The sequence below is a fragment of the Sylvia atricapilla genome, chromosome 3, assembly GCF_009819655.1.
Source record: "Sylvia atricapilla isolate bSylAtr1 chromosome 3, bSylAtr1.pri, whole genome shotgun sequence".
In the NCBI taxonomy this organism is placed as follows: domain Eukaryota; kingdom Metazoa; phylum Chordata; class Aves; order Passeriformes; family Sylviidae; genus Sylvia; species Sylvia atricapilla.
Genome location: NC_089142.1, coordinates 88,178,021 through 88,196,682, shown reverse-complemented (window position 1 = coordinate 88,196,682; position 18,662 = coordinate 88,178,021). Strand labels below are relative to the sequence as shown.

Here is an 18,662-nt window from a genome sequence, read left to right as displayed (position 1 = left end):
ATCTTACTCAAATTAATCAGGTCTACAATTTTCAGCCTCAAAATTCAAATTTACAATAATGCACCATAAACATGCAAAGCCTAAAGAAGCTTAATTTTATTTACAGTTTTATCTCCACTTACCTTGCTCCACAGCTGTACATCATCTGATCTGAAGAGGGCAGCAAAGGATAACAAATTAAAAGCAACAAAAATTATTTTACTCTTGTAGCTTTCTTTAAAACAAAACAGAACATTAACACTGAAGATCTTACTTAAATGAAATTAAAATACAATAACTATCACATACAGTTTAAAGTAATTTTGTACAGAATAACTTCAGGACCTTTTACTATACTCAATACAGTCATAATTTCTGCTAAAAAAACTTCACATAATGCAACATTCCAAATAGATGAATTACAATTAGAAAGTGTTTTAGTTTTGGTCTTAGTTCAATTTTTTAACATATTCTAATTGTATTCTTTTGTTTTATACTTCTCTATTTAGCATTTGAAGAAAATGTGCTTCACTCAAACAAGCTGCACTTTACATAAAAAACACTAGATACATAGAATTTGCTAGGAAAAAAAAAATCTAACTCCTATGCATTAGACTTCTAATACACCAATACAACTACAGGCAGCTATTAATGCATTTATACCACGCAAAAAAAAGAAAGTAATCAAGTCTCTTAAGGTACAATGTTCATTATAGTGAGGGAAACACACAGTATTTTAAAAAGTAGAAAATAAAACATAGAATTTCTCTCCTCATAGACTGAAACAGAACTTGAGGAAGAATACGTCTCTGTACATCATGCAGTTACAACCAAAAACATTGTCAACCAGTTCACTAAAATATAAAACCCCTGACATCTTAATGTAAACCTGCCGTCTCAAGCATTAAGAATCTGATGTTTTCCTGTAATTCTCAGACCCTCAAAATTCTCATTAGAAGCTATAACTTTTCAAGAACTGTAACTTTTTGACAACTATAAAACAGCATTAACATAGGCAAAGGTAAGGTAAGAGAACAAAAACTTCTGACACAATTTTATCTTCCTGTAATTCTCACTAGAGAAAAATAAGATGTCAGGGTGAACAAACGCACAAAAGCTTGAACACATTCACATAAGTTTAGGATTTCATTTAGAAAGTTCAAACCTATGAAACATTTGTTCTTTCTGTGCAACTGCCAGTTGTATTTGAAAATGAATCAAATGCAAGTCCACAGAGAGGGAAAAGAAAATGCCATCTGTGAGGTTAGTTAAGCTTTGTTGGGTGAACTCACTCCACCACTGACAGGATGACAATGAACTGCAGATATCAAATGCATCAATTTCCTAAAGTACTTGACTCTGAAATAGTAATGGTACATCAGGCAAATAGAATGGGAATACTTTGAAGCAGTTACTAGAGAAGAGCAGTTCCAACAGAAATCCATAAACCAGTCTGCCACAGACATTTTTCATGCATCCCTGGCCTCCCTACCCTGTACTTTTGTACTCCAATCCTGAACTTTGTTCATTTGAACACTCAAGACCTGCATTTAGCCATAAAATTTTGCTGTGGTCTTTACAAAACCTACAAATATTCTTTCTTCTCTCCTATCATACCCTCAAGTTTCAGGCTCAGGCTATTCTAGCCATTAAGTTCAAAACAGAAAAGGCAACGTGAGTGGGTATGCTTTCAGAAATAATGTAAGGGTAAAATCTGAGCACAGGTAACCTTGAACACAGTGGCTGACACCAGGTGGCAAGAAAGGCAAAAAAACCTGAACAACATAAAACAGATAAATAAAACTTATGCCACACTTAAAAGTGGCAAGGGAAAGCTGAAGTAAAATGCAAAAAAAACTACCACCATCCCATCCCCTCCAAAATCACATCAAAAGACCCCTAACCTTAATTTCCATCAGAATTCTGAGTTTTTAGCCCAGATCTCCAATAACTGTTGTAATCAGAACAGCAGGAATTCTTCCAACTATGAGGAGAGTAACTGTTTGACTTGAGCAGACTAGAATTTTTAGCAACTAGTTTGCTAGCAAGATGATGGCATTTAAAGATACTTTAAATCACATTCTGCACACCTGCACAGTTCCCCAGAGGTATTTCAGGCTACTTCAGGATATTTGGCTGTGTGTGGTAAACATCAGCATGATTTGCTTTCTAATGGAAGTCCTACTCCAGTTGGATATTTATCTATACTTACAAAGAGAAAATGTATTTAGAAAATCTGTTACTTTAATAAATATATCTGAAACAGATGATTCTGGGGCTGACTATTTAAAGGAATAGCAATATACTCCTACTGGATCTAAAACATTATTTCCTGTATCTCTTGGATGCCAGGGCCAGCTTGGGCCCAGCTAACAAACCAAATTTCAGCACTGGTTTGTTTTTTCTCCTCCTTTTCCTATGATACAACAGGACCAGCTAGACATGCAATTTACTAGGAAACTATTTTCATTATATTCACCTAATAATTACTAATATCCAATCCAAACACAGTTCTAATTCACACTCATTACAAAATTCCAGGAAATAACACAATCAACCTTCAAACCCTGGTCCTGAGTAATATCAGGTGACTTCTCTTGTTCCCTGTGGTGTGTATGCATGCTGAAAAAAACCCTTATCATTCCCAGGCCTAAACATTTGACTGGGGGAAACAGTGCATGACTGAAGTGCTTGCTAATTCACATGTACTTACACAAGCTTAAGACAACCTTGCAAATTCACAGGGAACCTTCCCTGCAGAATGGAACCATATGACTGTGAACACCAAGTCCTGGCAATGTAGCTCAGAGCTAGGTGTTAGATGTGAGTGTTCAGGAGCCATATTAATCCAGAGGGCACAGAGAGTTAGCAGATCTGGCAGAATATGCCAGGCTCTTACTGGTATTTCATCTTCATCAAGCATCCTATTACTTTACTGCTTAATAGCCATCCTCTTTAGGGAAATTTTACAGTAGCATAGCTGTTTATAAAAAAAAGTGAATTACGATAAACCCCCAAATGTTTATCGTAAATTTATATTTAAATACCCTAAATTCATATGCTGGCAAATAGCACAGAACAAAGAATGATGAAATTCTTTTTTATCTACTATATATAATGTTTCAACTGTATGCAGAGGCAAGGAAAATGAGGAAAGCAGGGAGGAACAACAGTATCTCCTACTAGAGGTGGAATGATACTTTTAAGACATGGAGCAGGGGGGCAAAAGACTGGACAGACTTGTGCTCAAGGAGACAAAAAAGAGAGGGAACTTTGTTACACAGAAAAAACCCCAAACTATTCATAGAACAACCTTACCTTTTAAAGGCCAAAATGAGGCTGTTTCTAAACAGACGACAATCAAGGGCAGGTGTGTTTGCTGAAGATACTGCAAATGAAAACAATGTTTCTCAAGTAACTGTCAAAAAATTCGTGAACTGCAACTCCGCAGATCATGTAAACAGACCATCACTTGAAAAGCTATTTTGATAGTTTACTAAATGCTGACAAATATTTATAAACTGAGATTTAAAATATTCAAGTGTTGGAAACAGTCCTGGTTTTATCAGCTCTAAATCTGATCCATTTCAAAAGCAATCAAAAATTTTGAGAGTGAGAAGTTTTCCCTCTACAGTGCCTTTAACGTCAATAGTTAATAAATTAGCTTTTTATATTAATTATTAATTGCATAAAGTATCTTCATCTGTAAAAAAGTACAAGACCAATTCCAAAAAGCAAAACAAACCTCAAAAAATAATAATCAAGAAAATCTGAGATATTAATATTAATCCTGGAAAAAAAAAATCCACTAAAGGCAAATGGTTTGCTAATTGTTTCAGACTGAACACTTGCCTTAAAATAAGTTTTAAATTTTTGTCGTTTATTTTTTAAAATAATAATAAAGTTTAAAAAATCCAAGCAAAAATCAATGGCACAACACTAAGAGTTTGCTTCTGCTAGTATAAATTCCCTGACAAAAAAGAAAAAGTAGTTCCACCTAAATTAAATCTAAGGGGAAAAAAGAGACAAATACACAGTTCTACATGGGTTTATATACAATAATATTTGAAAGCAAACGAACTACAAAATCACTTAAAATCAAATGTCCCTGAGAGGTCATTTACAGTTATGCTTCATGTCCTCATCTTCACATCATTTCTTGACTAAATATTCCATAGCATTCTACCTTCTTCCTGTAGAATTGCTGTCTCTCATTCCAGCACCGTAGACCATCAAATAAAAAAAAAACAGTAGTGGGTGCATTTATGTCCTGTATGAAGTTATCATCATCTCACTTCAGCTTCACAATGGAATTAACTACTGTAAAAATCTGACTGCACAGGGCCTTTTCAGCTAGGGCTACAATATGGTAGAAGATGACCAAAATAAAAACACCAGCTCTAAAGGAACCTGGAAAGTCAAAGGCAAGAACATGCTAAGAGCACTCCCTTAGTCTAACTCCAGTTTTAAATGCTGGAGAATTTCTTTTCGTTTGAAAATCTCAGGTAAAGTTGGTTTCAAGACACCCTCAATAGAAATTCTCCCCCAGCAGTATATTAAACTTTTTGCTCATAAAAAGACGAGCAGAAAAGCAGGTTAGTATGCTCAGCTGCTGCTGACAATCGGCAACCTGGTTTCCTTAGCAACAAACAAGTCTGAGAAAATCAAGGGGCTGACAATGAAGTGGAATGGAACGGCATGATAAAGGGAAAAAGCGGCTCTCATGTACACTGCCTTCTGTGCCCAGATTCCTCAGCTGATGCTTCAGAGTTTTCATCTTGTCAGCAGCAGAAATCTATATGTTATAAGGCATAAGAAGCTGAATCAATACACCTAGATAGCAGCCAGCATTAATAACCAACCTTTGCCTCCTCTGACTACACTGATGAGACAATCTCAAACTATTTTCCATACTGCATCTATTTTTCCCTCTTTGTATTACTGCAAAAGGAAATAAGTCAAAAAGAAAAAAAAAATCAGCTGTTTAATATCTGTGCCTTATCATCACATAGGTGCTAATTAGATTTACTAGCATTCATTTCAGCTTGGTAAACTATTTACGGAGTAGCTTCCTTTAAAGCTCAAGTTCAAAGAAATTTGATATGTCTCCATGAATTATTAACCCTGGTCTTTGTAAACAGAAATACCACTACAAGATTTAAACTCACAGACAATGGCTAAATAATATACTATGTGATATTTATTTTGTGACAGTAAGAAAGAATTCAACTTACTCTATGTGCCTGTGTCATACTTTTGATATACAGATTTACCATATACCAGGCATACATGTGTTTGTGTCTTACAACACACTAAAACCAGCCTGTTTCAGTTAACCAGAATGAATGAAGGGGTCTACATTTTCACAGAGAAAAAAAACCCACCAAACTATTTCACATTCCAGAAGAGATTTTATTGTGGTTAATAAACAGTCCTTCTTTGAAAAAAGCTTCAAAAAAATCTTTTTTGGTAGTTAATTTTTTTAGGGTCAATGGTTGGGCTTTTTTTTTTTTTCATGTAATAAAACCAAAGTACTGGCAAAATTTAAGGTGAATGTTGAAGATTCATTAATTGATAACTCTCCAATACCAAAATCGAATCATTGATTAGTAATTTATTGTCAATTTTCTCATCTGCAACACAACAGCTTTCCCAGAGTCATGGTATATAGTCTACTTATTCCTGTATTTGTTAAACAGTTAATGACAACTGCAGCAAGCAAGTGCTTAAGCTTTTCCCTGAGCCTTGGACAAATAAAACTGTTGTTTACAAAGAGATTTTTCTGTATCCGATTTAGCCCAAGTTTAGATATTTTATTAGTATCTCACTATACAAGAATATAAAACCTAATTATTTAAATTTTGAAGAGAATCATATATTCCTTCTTAAGCAAGCAAATTATCCCTTCCCATACATTCAGTTCAATGACACAAATTAACATTTGCAAGCACTGAGGATCAGAACAGTCTTTGGAGAAAACTCTTAAACATGCAACAATTCAATGCCTAATTAACCAATCACATTTATACACAATTTCCATGACCAAGAGATCAGCAGAACACCCTCAGGTTAATGTCAGTGACCATCAGATCTTTAAAGTTGGTTCTTTCATGAGTAACTCTAGTACTTCAGAGCTGTATCGTTCCTCGCTTTCTGTGGTCATTGATGCTGCAAACAAAAGCAATCCTAGCAACCACCTCACAGGCCTTGTGAAAAACAAACTCTTTGCTTAAGCTCTCTAAGTACAAGAGTGTCACATTCCTGTCACAATCACAGCAAAGCTGTTATTTGCAAATAACCTGTATGTAAATCTTACGGCCAGGTTCAATACTAAAGAAGAATTAAGCTATGATTTATGGTTCAGAATTGGTAGTTTCAATCTGACAAGTCACCCTAGAAGACTTCACATGGTAAGCACTTCGCTTAAGTACCCCAAGTATGTTGCAACCTCACATACTGATACAAGTAAATCTCTTAGCCTACAACCAATCCACACTATCACCAAGTACACAGTAACAAGCAACATGAAAAATACTCACATATAGAAAGAACTTTGTCCAGCCTCCCCTGTAGCGCTTCACTTCTTAGCTCTGCTAAATAGAGCCCAACGCTTTCAAACAGGCAGCCATTTTCCTACAGAAAAAGTAATCAACCATGGAACTCCACACAGAGAAGACCACCCGATACTTCCTATTTTTAAACACTTCCTTCCCAAAGGTAGCTGTTGAGAACATAGAAGGTGCTCTACAGAAGTCTACATGGCAGCCAAATGAATTGCTACTGATCAAATTTTTTTTGTATTGAAATCGACTGCAAGAGACAAAGTTATAAAAGGCAGGAAAACTGGGACACTTAAATTTGGTCTCCAATCCTCAATTCTTTATCAAGTAAAAAACCACTATTCACCAGAAACAATTGTAGCACTTCCAGTCCCGAGTAAAAATAAAAAGGGCATTATTCATTCATTTACTTTTCCAGTTCAGGAAACAAAAACCTACTAGGTCTGGAGCAAAATACTTCGGTTAGCTCTGAGGAAGATAAGTAAAGGCAGCAGCAAGAAGACATGATAAACAAACCATCACTGCAACGACAACTGTTTGAAAAATATTCTAAATATTCTGAACAGGATTCATCATACCAGGTTCATGTTTGGAGAACTAATGGGATCTAAAGCCCTCACAGAGAACATAATAAAAGAAGCCTTGTAATAGTAATTTTTACAAATTTTACATGAAAACTCACCTTCAGCTGGGCATGGGCAGTTTCAATATCAGCAAAGTTTTTAAAAACATAGTCTGTGTATGTTTCTGCATCAAGGTCCACCCCCAATTTGTGCATCGATTTGAGGACCTCAAAGATACCTATCAAAGCAAAATTAATTAGGCTGAGCATTCAGAAAAATAAAAAATTGAGAATCAACATGTAAAAATAAAGGTTGATTTAAAAAAGAAAGGAACTGTCTCCTCAATTTCCCTCCTTGAAATTGCCAAGAAAAATTCTGCATTTCTGTTCTAGGTATTAACAGAATTCCTAACTGTGAAACTTAAAATAAATTTACAGAACTTCATATTCTGTGCTATACTATAAAAACCATGTAAGTTCAGTTTGGAAATTGCTATTATACAAAATTATTCGCTAACACAGCAAATATAAGTTACTCATGTTTGCAGAACATCTTATAGAGCTATGTATAAAAACGTCTATATTATTGTGCATAAAAAACCAATCTGAAATTTGATGTAAAGTACATAAATTCAAGATACAAACACATTTTACAAGAAATCATACATTTTTAGTTTTGTTCCCAGTATCCAATTCTGATTAGCATTAGTGTCCAGAACTTTTCTCAACCTGTTTAAAAGTAGTAACATGTTGGTAATCAAATTGGTTAATTACCCCACAACACATCAGCTTCAAACTGGAAGTTCAGGAAAAGCCTGGAGTCTCCCTAGCCCAGTGAAGCTACATTGTAACTTTTACAGGATTCACATCATGTCACACAACTGGACTGCAGAGTCGCATTTGAAGACACCAGATACCAAATATTAATAGTCCAGCAAGTAAAAGTGTAGTTTTAGAGTATATGTCATTCTTTTTAATTGCTCACACTCTTCTGATTTGCAGAAACTTCTTACAGTAACCTTAGCTACCAAACTCTGAATCTCTGTCAAAACCAATACAGGTATAATAATTTTTTGCTGGTGTAAAAATGATTTGTCAGTTGCTGCAGGACACCAGTACCAAACAGCATATGTTTTTTTCAACTTGCATTTCATACTTATTACTTTAAAAATGTCCAAAGTCCCTGTCTTTGCCCTGGAGTGCCACCTATGGAAAAGTGACACTTCCATGAATATTTTATGCAGTGCACTATGGTGCAAATAATCAAATGTGAATTCCCTTTGAGCACTTGAAAATACATGCAGGCAAGTCACACTAGATTAAAGTCGCATCATCTGTTCGAGTTTGCCTTAAACAAAACTCTGATTTTTGGACCAGAATCTGCAAAAATATGAATAAAGAATTAATTACACTAAGTCTTTCTTCATACCTTTCAAATGTTGACAGCTAGTTTCTATTTCACATTTTCAACATCCCAGAAAACACATTAAGTCCTCTTATGCTGAAACCTTTTCAAAAAATAACTTCACACTAAAAAGTTGGAAGACCAAGAACTAGATCCCATAGTGAATAAGGTGTGGTGCACTCAGGAGGTTCGAGCCTAAGCCTGTATGCTGAAGAGTGCAGAAAACAGGTTTGTGAAACATCCCCCACCCCCTAGCAGACAGACTAGGGCACATTTCCTGAGCAGGAAAGGGCAGGTGGGAGAAACAGAACACCAGCACAACAGCGAGATGCAGACAGCACAACCACATTGCACCAAAGTAATTGCACAGCCAAAGTAATCACAAGCTTAAAATGTAAATATGTGTTGCAGTATTTTATTTTTTCTAAGGTGGCTGATGTACAATTTTTGGGGGGACAGAAGATTAATGAAACCAACACAGAGTCCTACAGCTTTGCATACATTTTCTACCTCACCAAAAAGAAGAACTACTTTATCATCAAATATACATCTCCCACAATACTAAGCAATGAAACATTTCCATTTCAGTTAAAAAGATTTGAGCATTATGTACATGGACTTCTATAAACTCTTTGCTTTTCATACTGGAAAATGCACTGACCTCTTCTCTCTCTCCCAACCAAAAACAGACTAAAGAAGAAAGGCAGAAAAGTGCAGTCACGTTCATGCAGAGCACTGGTCTCACAAACTTCTTGGAGAAGACTCTCCCAAATATACACATATATTGATTTAGAAATTATTCACAAGTATAGAATTGTACTGATATATTGTGGGTATTATCAAACATACACAAAAACAGAGAGCCAAAAAGGATAAAATATTTATTTGCTAACAGCCCACTCACAACCCAATGGAATTCCTTGCACACCCCACTCTGGAGACCACTGATCCAGAAGACTGGCCATGACTAAAAACCCCAGTAAAGCCTTTTGGTCATCTCCCTGCTTGATCAAGAACAGGCTTTTTGAGATCATAGGCTGACGTGTAAGTACACAGGAGGTGAGTATACAAAACCAAATAACTGAGTAGAAAGACAGCAGAAATAGGAACAAAAGAGAAGTCAAACAACTTCTTTTTGTCCATACTGGAAACTGCACTCAAACACCACAACAGAACAGATTCCAATCTCAAATCATATTATAGTATATTGAAGAACAAATATAGGAGAGATGAACCATGAGGTGGTTATAATATTTCTATGGTTGAGCATCTTCTCAAAAACTGAAAAGTGAGGCTCGCATTTCAGCCTACCACTCATTTTTTAAGGCTCTCACAATTAAGTCATGCCTACTGCCTACAGCAGTCCCAAGAGAACAGAAAGAATTTCTAAGGCCATTATGTACAGTTCTACATGCGCAAGCGAAGTTAAATTTGGCTTTAAGCAGTTTTCTGAGGAAACAAACAAAACTTCAGTTCAAATGATGCCTTAAGTTTTAGCTTTCATATTTTCCAGCCTCTGCACTGCATTAGTATATAACTCTTAACTTCATATGAAGTGTTAGCAAGTTCTCTTCACAATTTAGTTAGACAAAACAATCCTCTTCCAGCCCACTAACCAAGGACACTGTTGCAGCTTCAGGCCCAGAAAGTATAAACAACAGGAAACTGAGGAGAGCAATTTGGGAGGCTGGGACTTCACAACCTGAAGCTGTAACTGTACAATTAACCCCAACATGTAAATGGACCAAAACTTACAAAAGTGTGAAAACATGTGACCTGTCACCCATCTGGGGTGTAGCCCTGGCCAGGCTCTTGTACTGCCCTAGGTGTATCCTTTGAAGGCCTGTGATAAACACCTACTTTACTCTTTTAACACTGTCTAGCCCGTGTTCTAGGTAACCTCTCAAGGTATCACAAAAAGTAAGATCACATTGAAAAAAGCATAGTATTTAACTTATTTTTGCTGTGCTGGTAATTTCAGATCCACTCAGAATGTTCTTTGCCAGAAAAGTCTGTCTACAAAACAGGATTTCAAGCAGTAACTTTGTGAAATTATCACCCTCATTCCCCTCTGGATCCAGATTCTTATTTTCCAAAGTAAAAACTGACATAACATTCACAAACCATGGGTACTGTATGTAATAATAGTTTCTGCAACAGCTCAACAACAGTAGAACCCAAAAGCAAAATATACACTTGTAAAAAGTGCTTTTAAAAATAACATGAGCATTCAAACACAAAGAGGAGCTACAAAATATTCAGGAATAAGCCTAAATTGAACACTTCTGCTTATTTACCCTAGGGCCTCCTCATTTTAGCGCATCATCTAGTACAAAATGACTCTCAGTGCCAGTAACAGATCCACTGCACATTGATCTTTTAAACCGTCCAGGTACTTTTCAATCCTAAAGGCCTACTAAATAAGTATTAATCAACTCATGTAACAGATGCACAGAAAGGCAGTGCCCCACCTGAAATTATCTGCCTGTGTAAAATGACTGAAAAGAACTGTTTGCTATTTCAGAGTGGTTAAGGTGTATTTAAAAATGGTCTTATTTAGTTTCAAACCTCCTAACCATCACTTCACTGCTACTTTTCTTTCAAATATAGTTCTGTAATACAAAAATTACAGAATTTTCTTTGATATCCAGTGTCAGATTTTGCTGTAATAAACATCAGAAAAACGTGTAATTAAACACTGCTATTTGTTATTTAATTGTCTGGGTCACACTACATGTACTGATTCAGACATTTGTACACTGCAGTTCTAGATAGCTTATATTCTGTTTATTCTGATTATTTAGTCCAGTCTACATCCTATCACATTTTTAATAGTTTTTCCTCAAAGTTCTCTTCCATTACCAGCCTTGGCTATACCAAGACACTAAACTACACACATTAGGCTGGGCATTACTACTTTGCTGAGAAATTAATTACCTTATTTTTGGTACGAGATGTAGAACTGTGTCTGTACTTCTGTTCACATTACTTTTTGCTCTTAGAAAGCACCATCCTATTCATTTACTATCTGCTGTCACCCTTAGCTTCTCACTGCAGCATGGCTTTTTGCTCTATGATTTCTATGGAACAATTCCAGGCTGAATGAGGTTTTTTTCCCCCATTTATCTTTCTTCTAGTGTAATGGTTGTATTTTTAGATAGTGGAACTAATTTATTAATTTTTTTTGTTATTAGCTCAGAAAAAAATTGAATGCAAGCTTACGTAAGGGAAAAAGACAACTTGTCTCACTACTCAGCAAGAATAGTTACATTGGTTTTTCATTATAAAAGCAACAGAGCAGCTATCTTCTTACCTAATATATTTCAAGAACTGCAAAATCACTGACTTGTGTAGGCATGTCCAGTGCTTCCACTTGACAATATAAACTTGGATATTGAGTACCAGGCTACAGAAATGAGTTTACAAATTCACAGCATTATCTTACAGCCACACAGAAGTATGTGCATGCAATGCCTTTGCAGGCAGAAAAACAAAGGCTCTATGGAATATGGCTAAAAATCCTGGAACTGAGGGATCCTTCATCAGTTCTCTCTTCTCAACTTGCTTACATGACTTCCAGCAGCAACTACAGTTGCCAAAAGCACAGTTCATTTCTACAGTAGGGAGTCCAAATTTAGGCAACCTCTGATCTTGACAAGAAGTATCAAAATCTAAGTTTCTCCTGACACTCAAATACTGCTTTAATTTTGAGAGCCAAGTCTAAATCTAGAAATACTTCCAACATCTCTCAGAATTGTGTTAGTGAGGTGAAATTTTTCATGGAATAAAAGAAAGCAGGTTTTAGTATGCAGCATCCACACAGGGAAGTACTGGTTTCCATTTACTTATTTTTGGCAACACTGTGTTTCAAGTAAGTCACAAAGGACCCAACTAAAACATTGCTAGACTTTTAAAATATCATAGAACTTTCAAGGATTTGAAAACCTGGGAGAAGATAAACTTGGGCAGTAGTCTAGCAAGAACAGAGCCTAAGGAGTTAATAAAAACTGAATATTGTTTTCACAAAGGCTTTTTGAAAAAGACTTGAGACATTTTTATAGCCAGAAACAATTAGGGAATACTTGTTTCAGCATTTCTTCCAAACTGGAATGTGACTGTATATTTAAGATAAAATTGCGATATAGAAGAGTCTGCTAAAAGCACTTTTTTTTTGTTTGTGCATTTTGTTTGTCACCCAGTGTCACACTAACAACTCTGCATCTCATTCTAAAGCACATTATACTGTGAGATAAGATGAAAAAGACAGTTTTTTGTTTCCCCAAGGGGGAAGTACTTCTGTTAAAAGCATCTTTTTACAATACCATTCTTTCTGAATTACCAATAACGCAAACCAAAGAATTAGATACTGTACTCTAAAATTTAATATTTGTTCAATTCTTATTCATATCCTGTAGACATCCCCATGTGTAACAGGGGAAAGTATGCTAAATGCTTAAACCTACTTAAGAACCCCAAAGATTGAGCATTTTTGTCCTTCAATCAGTATGCTGTCAGGTCAGGCTCACACATTCAGCTATGGAAGTTCTCCTGCAGTTTTTATGATTGTAACAAAACTCACGTTTGGTTCATCAGGCAAATAATAAGAAGCTGGCTTGAATAAAGGACTGGGTTTGCAGTCCAAGAGAGCTATAATAACATAGCCTTACTTTTAAATTCTTCACCTGGATTGCAGCTTCTTCAAGAGTAAACTGCAAATTGCAATGAGCAGCATAAAGACAACAGAAATGCAGAAAGAATGTGAAGAGTTAAAAAGATAACACATCTTTCTCTGTCAAGCGAGACTTGAAATTTGTAGAACTGTATCGCAATCAAGTAAGAAAGGAGGTTTTAAAAAAGTCTTTCTGAAGGAAAAATTGTTTGAAACAGGGAGAGACATATGTCAAGAGCTTTGTTTAATTTCTGAAGAATCTCATAGCAGTAATATTTGTGCCCTAGGTCTGCCACAATGTCATGGGAGCATTTATCAGACAACTCACCTTTAAGATTTTTCTCTTTCTCGTATGCAACTAGCAGTGGCCAGCAATAGTGAGGTCTGAGTGGCAAGCCTTCTTCCTTCATCATCTTCATCACATCAATGGCCAAAGCTGAAAACATATACAGAGTAATTAAGCAGTGACCAAGCACTCCAAAGAGCACAGGTAAAAGAACTGAAGAAGTAGAGTACCCGATTTGTTGGCCTCCAAAGCACAACGCAAGATAAATGGTAACGGTGCCGAGTGCATCTTCGCTTCTTTTAATTCTTTACAGAACTGCTTCAGCTTGCTCATAGGCTGCAAACAAGTTCAAAAATTAACTGAATTTCTCAAATTGTTAAAGTCAGATTCTTCTAATGTTTAGAAAATGGGTATTACACAAGCCAAACAGGATTCCTTTGTGAATTTCAATTTACAATTCAAGGTAATACAAAATAATAAAATTCTTCTTTTCCTCTTGAAGAACTGTGTAACTCACCATTTTCCATCTTCACAGCTGCATTAAACTAAATAAATATACTATTACTAGGATAAGAAAAAAGTCTTACTATTCTGCTTACCAGATCTCTATTTACACAATGTTGCAAGAAGAAGCTACCTTGGTCCGTATCTTCACGTGATAAATGACCTAAAGACTTCAAAATGCTGAAGCTGATATCTTCAAAGCCGTGAGTTATCAGAGTCAAACACAGGTTCATTACATCTAGCAATTGAAAAACAGACAACAGCAATATTAATAAAGTGCACACAACTTTTTCGCCTTAAGCTACTAAAATTAGTGGAAGTAGAAAAGTAAATGTTTTACAAGTAGTATTAACATACTTTTTAACAAGTTTCACAACCCAAATTTGAGATATCTTTTCCAGAAATATTTATATTTATCAATGAAATTCACTTTTCCCATAAGACAATTAGCTAGGCCAAACACTACAGAAGTATCACCACTGCAGCATGACAGAAGGATAAGGAAAAGAGAAACTCATTTCTAGATGTGACAAAATAAGAAGAAAATGGATGAAGTATAATTAACATTAAGCAAACAGATTAAACATGTTGGGATCCAGAAGTGGCTTTAAAGGTAAATAATAAAAAACTGTATTCAGTATTTTGTATCCCTTTTTTATGGCAGTCATGAAGGGCTCTCACAACAGCAATCTTCACAGTGGTTTTGAAGCAAGGACTCCACACTTGCTGTTTTCTTCTAAAAGCTCAGTGAATTTTAGAAATTTTAAAAAATGATAGATTAATTTTTGTATGCAAATTATTCAGGCTGTTTCACATTTAGGTTTTATAAAATACAATCTAAAACACACAAACACACCAATTAATCCACAAACTAACAGCAAAAATATTGCTTTCCCTCAGTATTCAAGACAAAACTAAAAAATTACCTAATTTTTGGAAAAAGAATGCAAAGCAACATTAACAACAAAAAACCAAATAAAACACAAAACAAGAAAAAAGGAAAAAAAATGCTATAGGAACATACCTGGAATTAATTCCCGTTCAAATCTTATGCGCTCTCTAATACCCTCGATGTGCTGTGGGAAACCAGCCTTGGCAAGGCTAAAAATCACCTGCATCAAAATCCTGTCCATAAGGTACCCTTCAGTCTTCTCAACCTGCTCTAGAGTCTGTAAAACCAAAATAAATACAATTTGAATCAACTCCAAAGTGACTCAAAACAGAATACTTTTTAAATCAAAACAAAACAAACAAAAATCTGTGCTTTTTTCTTTTTTAAAATCCACAGATTTAGGTAACGGAACATGGTAGAGAAAAAATATGCAAGAAGCATTAAGAGTGACTCAAACACCTTCAGACTGTAAAAAGAAAAAGGGACACCTAAAAGGGATATAACATAGTTTCTTTCTAATATCTAATAATGTAGGAAAACACCTGAGGTATCCTCATTGTGAGATGACTTTGAAAAGAAATTACTTTGTAAAGGGAAGAATGACTAATCAAACATTTTGGCACTGTTTGGAAAAATGTTGGTTGATGACTATTTGTTTAAGCCACTGTAGAAAATTGTGTTTCCAGTACCCTCTTCCTTCATTTGGTCCTCTACATCTGATTAAACTCCTGATACATCTTAAGAAAATTGGTTTGATCTTATCTCATTGCTTTGTGAGTATTTCTTTGATTAAAAAAAAAGTTAGAGAGAACAGTTGAAAAAATTCAGCTACACAAAGGGCTGTAAAGAAGCCTCATCTTACAAATACCTAAGTTGTTTGCACGAATTCTCAAAAAAAAAAAAAAATTCGTTTTTACTGGAAAGATCTTGTGGTTTCAATGGCCAAAGGATGGCTCGATGGGAGCAGAATAACCAAGGTTTACTTTTTATTTTCATAAATATAGAGATATCCCACATGCACTGTCTTTAAAAAAACCCCTAAATTACTAAACAGCTCACTGACAAATCTATCTTCCCAGAGTGAAATGCCACTATCAAAAGAGAAGTATTTTTCAGAACTTATGACACTGCTTTCAGTTAACCAGCCATTCAAATGTAACAAAAAACCCCAAAAAATGAATGTAACAAAAACAAAACAAAAAAAAAAAGAAAAAAAAAAGAAGAAAAAAAAAAAAAAAAACCACAAAACAAAACAAAAAAAAGAACAACACCAAAAAGATAATTACTTAGAAGCAGGAGGAAACCAAATACTAAATTCTTTCTTATTCCCTCCTGCCCAGACAGAAAGCATTCCAAAGTTATACTGAACAAAAGATCAAATAAGTTGCATTTAAATTCAAATTTGCAGTACCTTTTTGATGCTATCAACATCACCCTTTTCAGCATACACATTCAGCAGTGATAAATAGGTGTCTGGACCTGGTTCAACACCAGCCATCCTCATCACTGAAAGGATGTTTTCTGCACTCTTCATATCTCTAAAAGAATTCAAAGCAAGACCCCCAGTAGATTTAATCATAATGATGTTTATTGCGACTTCTACATTTCCTCACTAAATTAATTAGAATTGGAAACAAAGACTGCAGCAAGATTAGAGAAACTTATTTTAACTAAGCAAATCCTGAAAGGTGAAAGTGCAAATCTTTTTAATAATTGTATTACTTAAAATACTTTTTCAGCTTTAACAGATGATAAAGTTCAGAACTAAGTGCAGCAAATTTCTTCTCAAATACTACAAAAGTACAGTAATTTATCTTGAAATACAAGATTTTCAGACACAAGAAAAAAGTCTATTTCCTTTGTTAAATAGCTTTTTCGCTTTATAAATGTAGAGACAGTCTTCTACACATTATTATTCAAAACCATCACACTACTCTGCAGCATGTAATTTTTTTCTGTACAGTATCACTTTGTATCTTAGTAAAGCTAACAGTAAACAAAAGGAATAAAAGGTATTAAACATTACCCTGATCGTGCATGTCCTTTCACAAGGCTACTGAATACTGCCTCAGTGATGGGGAGATCTTTGCTCTTCATAAATCCAAGAATCTTACTGCAAAATATAAAACAATTTGTATTTGCCATTTTGGAACATGCAGACACTAAGGTGGGCTTGGGATTTTTCGATTTTAATCTTCCTTTCACTTACTTCTTATGCCCCTCAATCACACAGTTACAGCTTAACCTTGCTAAAATTGTTAGAGATACCCAGCAAGTCCTGTGAAACAACAACCACCAGAATTATTACTATTTGCTCCTTAGCCCACTTTATTTTCAAATGCCTTTCCCAGTAGCCATTTTCTTACAAAGGCAGTAAGCCTTCATAACCTCACACTTTTTCATGACAGCTCTAGAAATTACAAGAACAAGTTATTTTCTGAGCAATGTGAATGCAACTTGATTTAAACATACTGGTCTATTACTTATTTTTATTTCATTCATGTTGGTTTCAGCAGTCTCAAGGAAATTGCTCTCCATTCCTTGGTTAAAATACACTTTATATAAACCCCTTCTGTGCTTTGCTCAATTTCTATGAATTACACAGAAATCAGTTTTAACATCAGTGGTAGAGAATATGAGAAACAGATTTTTGTGAAAATCCCTTTAAACATAAATGCAAAAAACACCTTGCTCCTTCAATGTCGCCCTCATTGCAATAAGCAGCAATCAACCTTTGGTATGTAACCTAGAGAAAACAAAAAGGGGAAGTTAATTATTTCCACTCAATAAATGGAGACTACTATTAAAAATGAAGATCCTGTAAAAGGGTACCTACTCGATTGGGCTGCACATTGGCTTCCTCCATCCTGGCCAAGAATTCTGTCGGAGAAAACTTGTGCTCATTCTGAAGATAGACTTTAAGCAAAGCATTGTAATGGCTTGTATCATACACAGCACCTAAGGAAATATTTCAACCACAGTCAATGTAGATTCTCTGAATTCAACATAGCTTTATACCTTTCATAGGAAATTAATTTCACATCAATTTTACTCTGTATGAACTTAGGAGAGGCCGTCTTTTTATTCACCTTTGAAGTATCAGACATTTATTTAACAGTACTTATAAAAGGCTAAAACAGAACAAGAGCACAGTAACAGCCATGCTCATGTGCATGCTATTTTACAGTCCCTGCAGTTGCATTTATTTTACAGATTCAGGAATGATACTATCAGAAAGCATTCACCTATGCATTATCTATACATAAATGACTCACAATAAAAATATCATCTGATAAAATAGCTGGTATAGCACTAGGAATATTCAGTCCACCAGATATAAAGGTAACATCTAACAGAAAAGTCAATTCAGAAATGAAAATCAAGCAAAAGTCCAATTTAAGCATCTTTAAAAAAATCTTTAGATTTTAGAATTTTAGATTAACACCCCTAGATGTCACTATAAGCCCCAGAATTAGAAACAAGTCTCTCACCTGAATAATAAAATCCACTGTTCATTCGGTAGTAAGTACAACCTGTTATAACCTAGCATTTAAACACCATTAAAATACATTGTCTCTTTTTCCAAAGACAGTAACCAAAGCACAGAGCTGTTCTTGCAAGGAGGAGTAACAGATCAAACCTACCAAGTTCTTTCATCTTGTCCCATATCATATGGGCCAGTTCTGTTCTTTCAGGTGACAATACCTCTGGTAAGACAGCACCACAACTTTGTAACAAAAGCAAGGTCTGGTTACTCCCTGGACACCCTGCAAACAAAACCACAAATTTCTTCATAAATAATTAT

General features: G+C 35.2%; 1 protein-coding gene across 1 annotated transcript in view; it reads right to left on the bottom strand.

Moving 5' to 3' along the window:
• Window positions 1-18,662, bottom strand: part of LRPPRC (leucine rich pentatricopeptide repeat containing) — an 87,373-nt gene that overhangs the window by 56,174 nt on the left and 12,537 nt on the right. The window contains exons 3-15 of the mRNA XM_066316091.1: window positions 18,502-18,624; window positions 17,694-17,815; window positions 17,545-17,603; window positions 16,884-16,970; window positions 16,269-16,395; window positions 14,990-15,134; window positions 14,061-14,203; window positions 13,692-13,797; window positions 13,504-13,611; window positions 7,222-7,340; window positions 6,519-6,612; window positions 3,298-3,367; window positions 123-150 (exon numbers count right to left, since the gene is read on the bottom strand). Coding sequence (XP_066172188.1) covers window positions 123-150; window positions 3,298-3,367; window positions 6,519-6,612; window positions 7,222-7,340; window positions 13,504-13,611; window positions 13,692-13,797; window positions 14,061-14,203; window positions 14,990-15,134; window positions 16,269-16,395; window positions 16,884-16,970; window positions 17,545-17,603; window positions 17,694-17,815; window positions 18,502-18,624 — 1,331 coding nt within the window. The remainder of the gene's footprint in view (window positions 1-122; window positions 151-3,297; window positions 3,368-6,518; window positions 6,613-7,221; window positions 7,341-13,503; window positions 13,612-13,691; window positions 13,798-14,060; window positions 14,204-14,989; window positions 15,135-16,268; window positions 16,396-16,883; window positions 16,971-17,544; window positions 17,604-17,693; window positions 17,816-18,501; window positions 18,625-18,662) is intronic.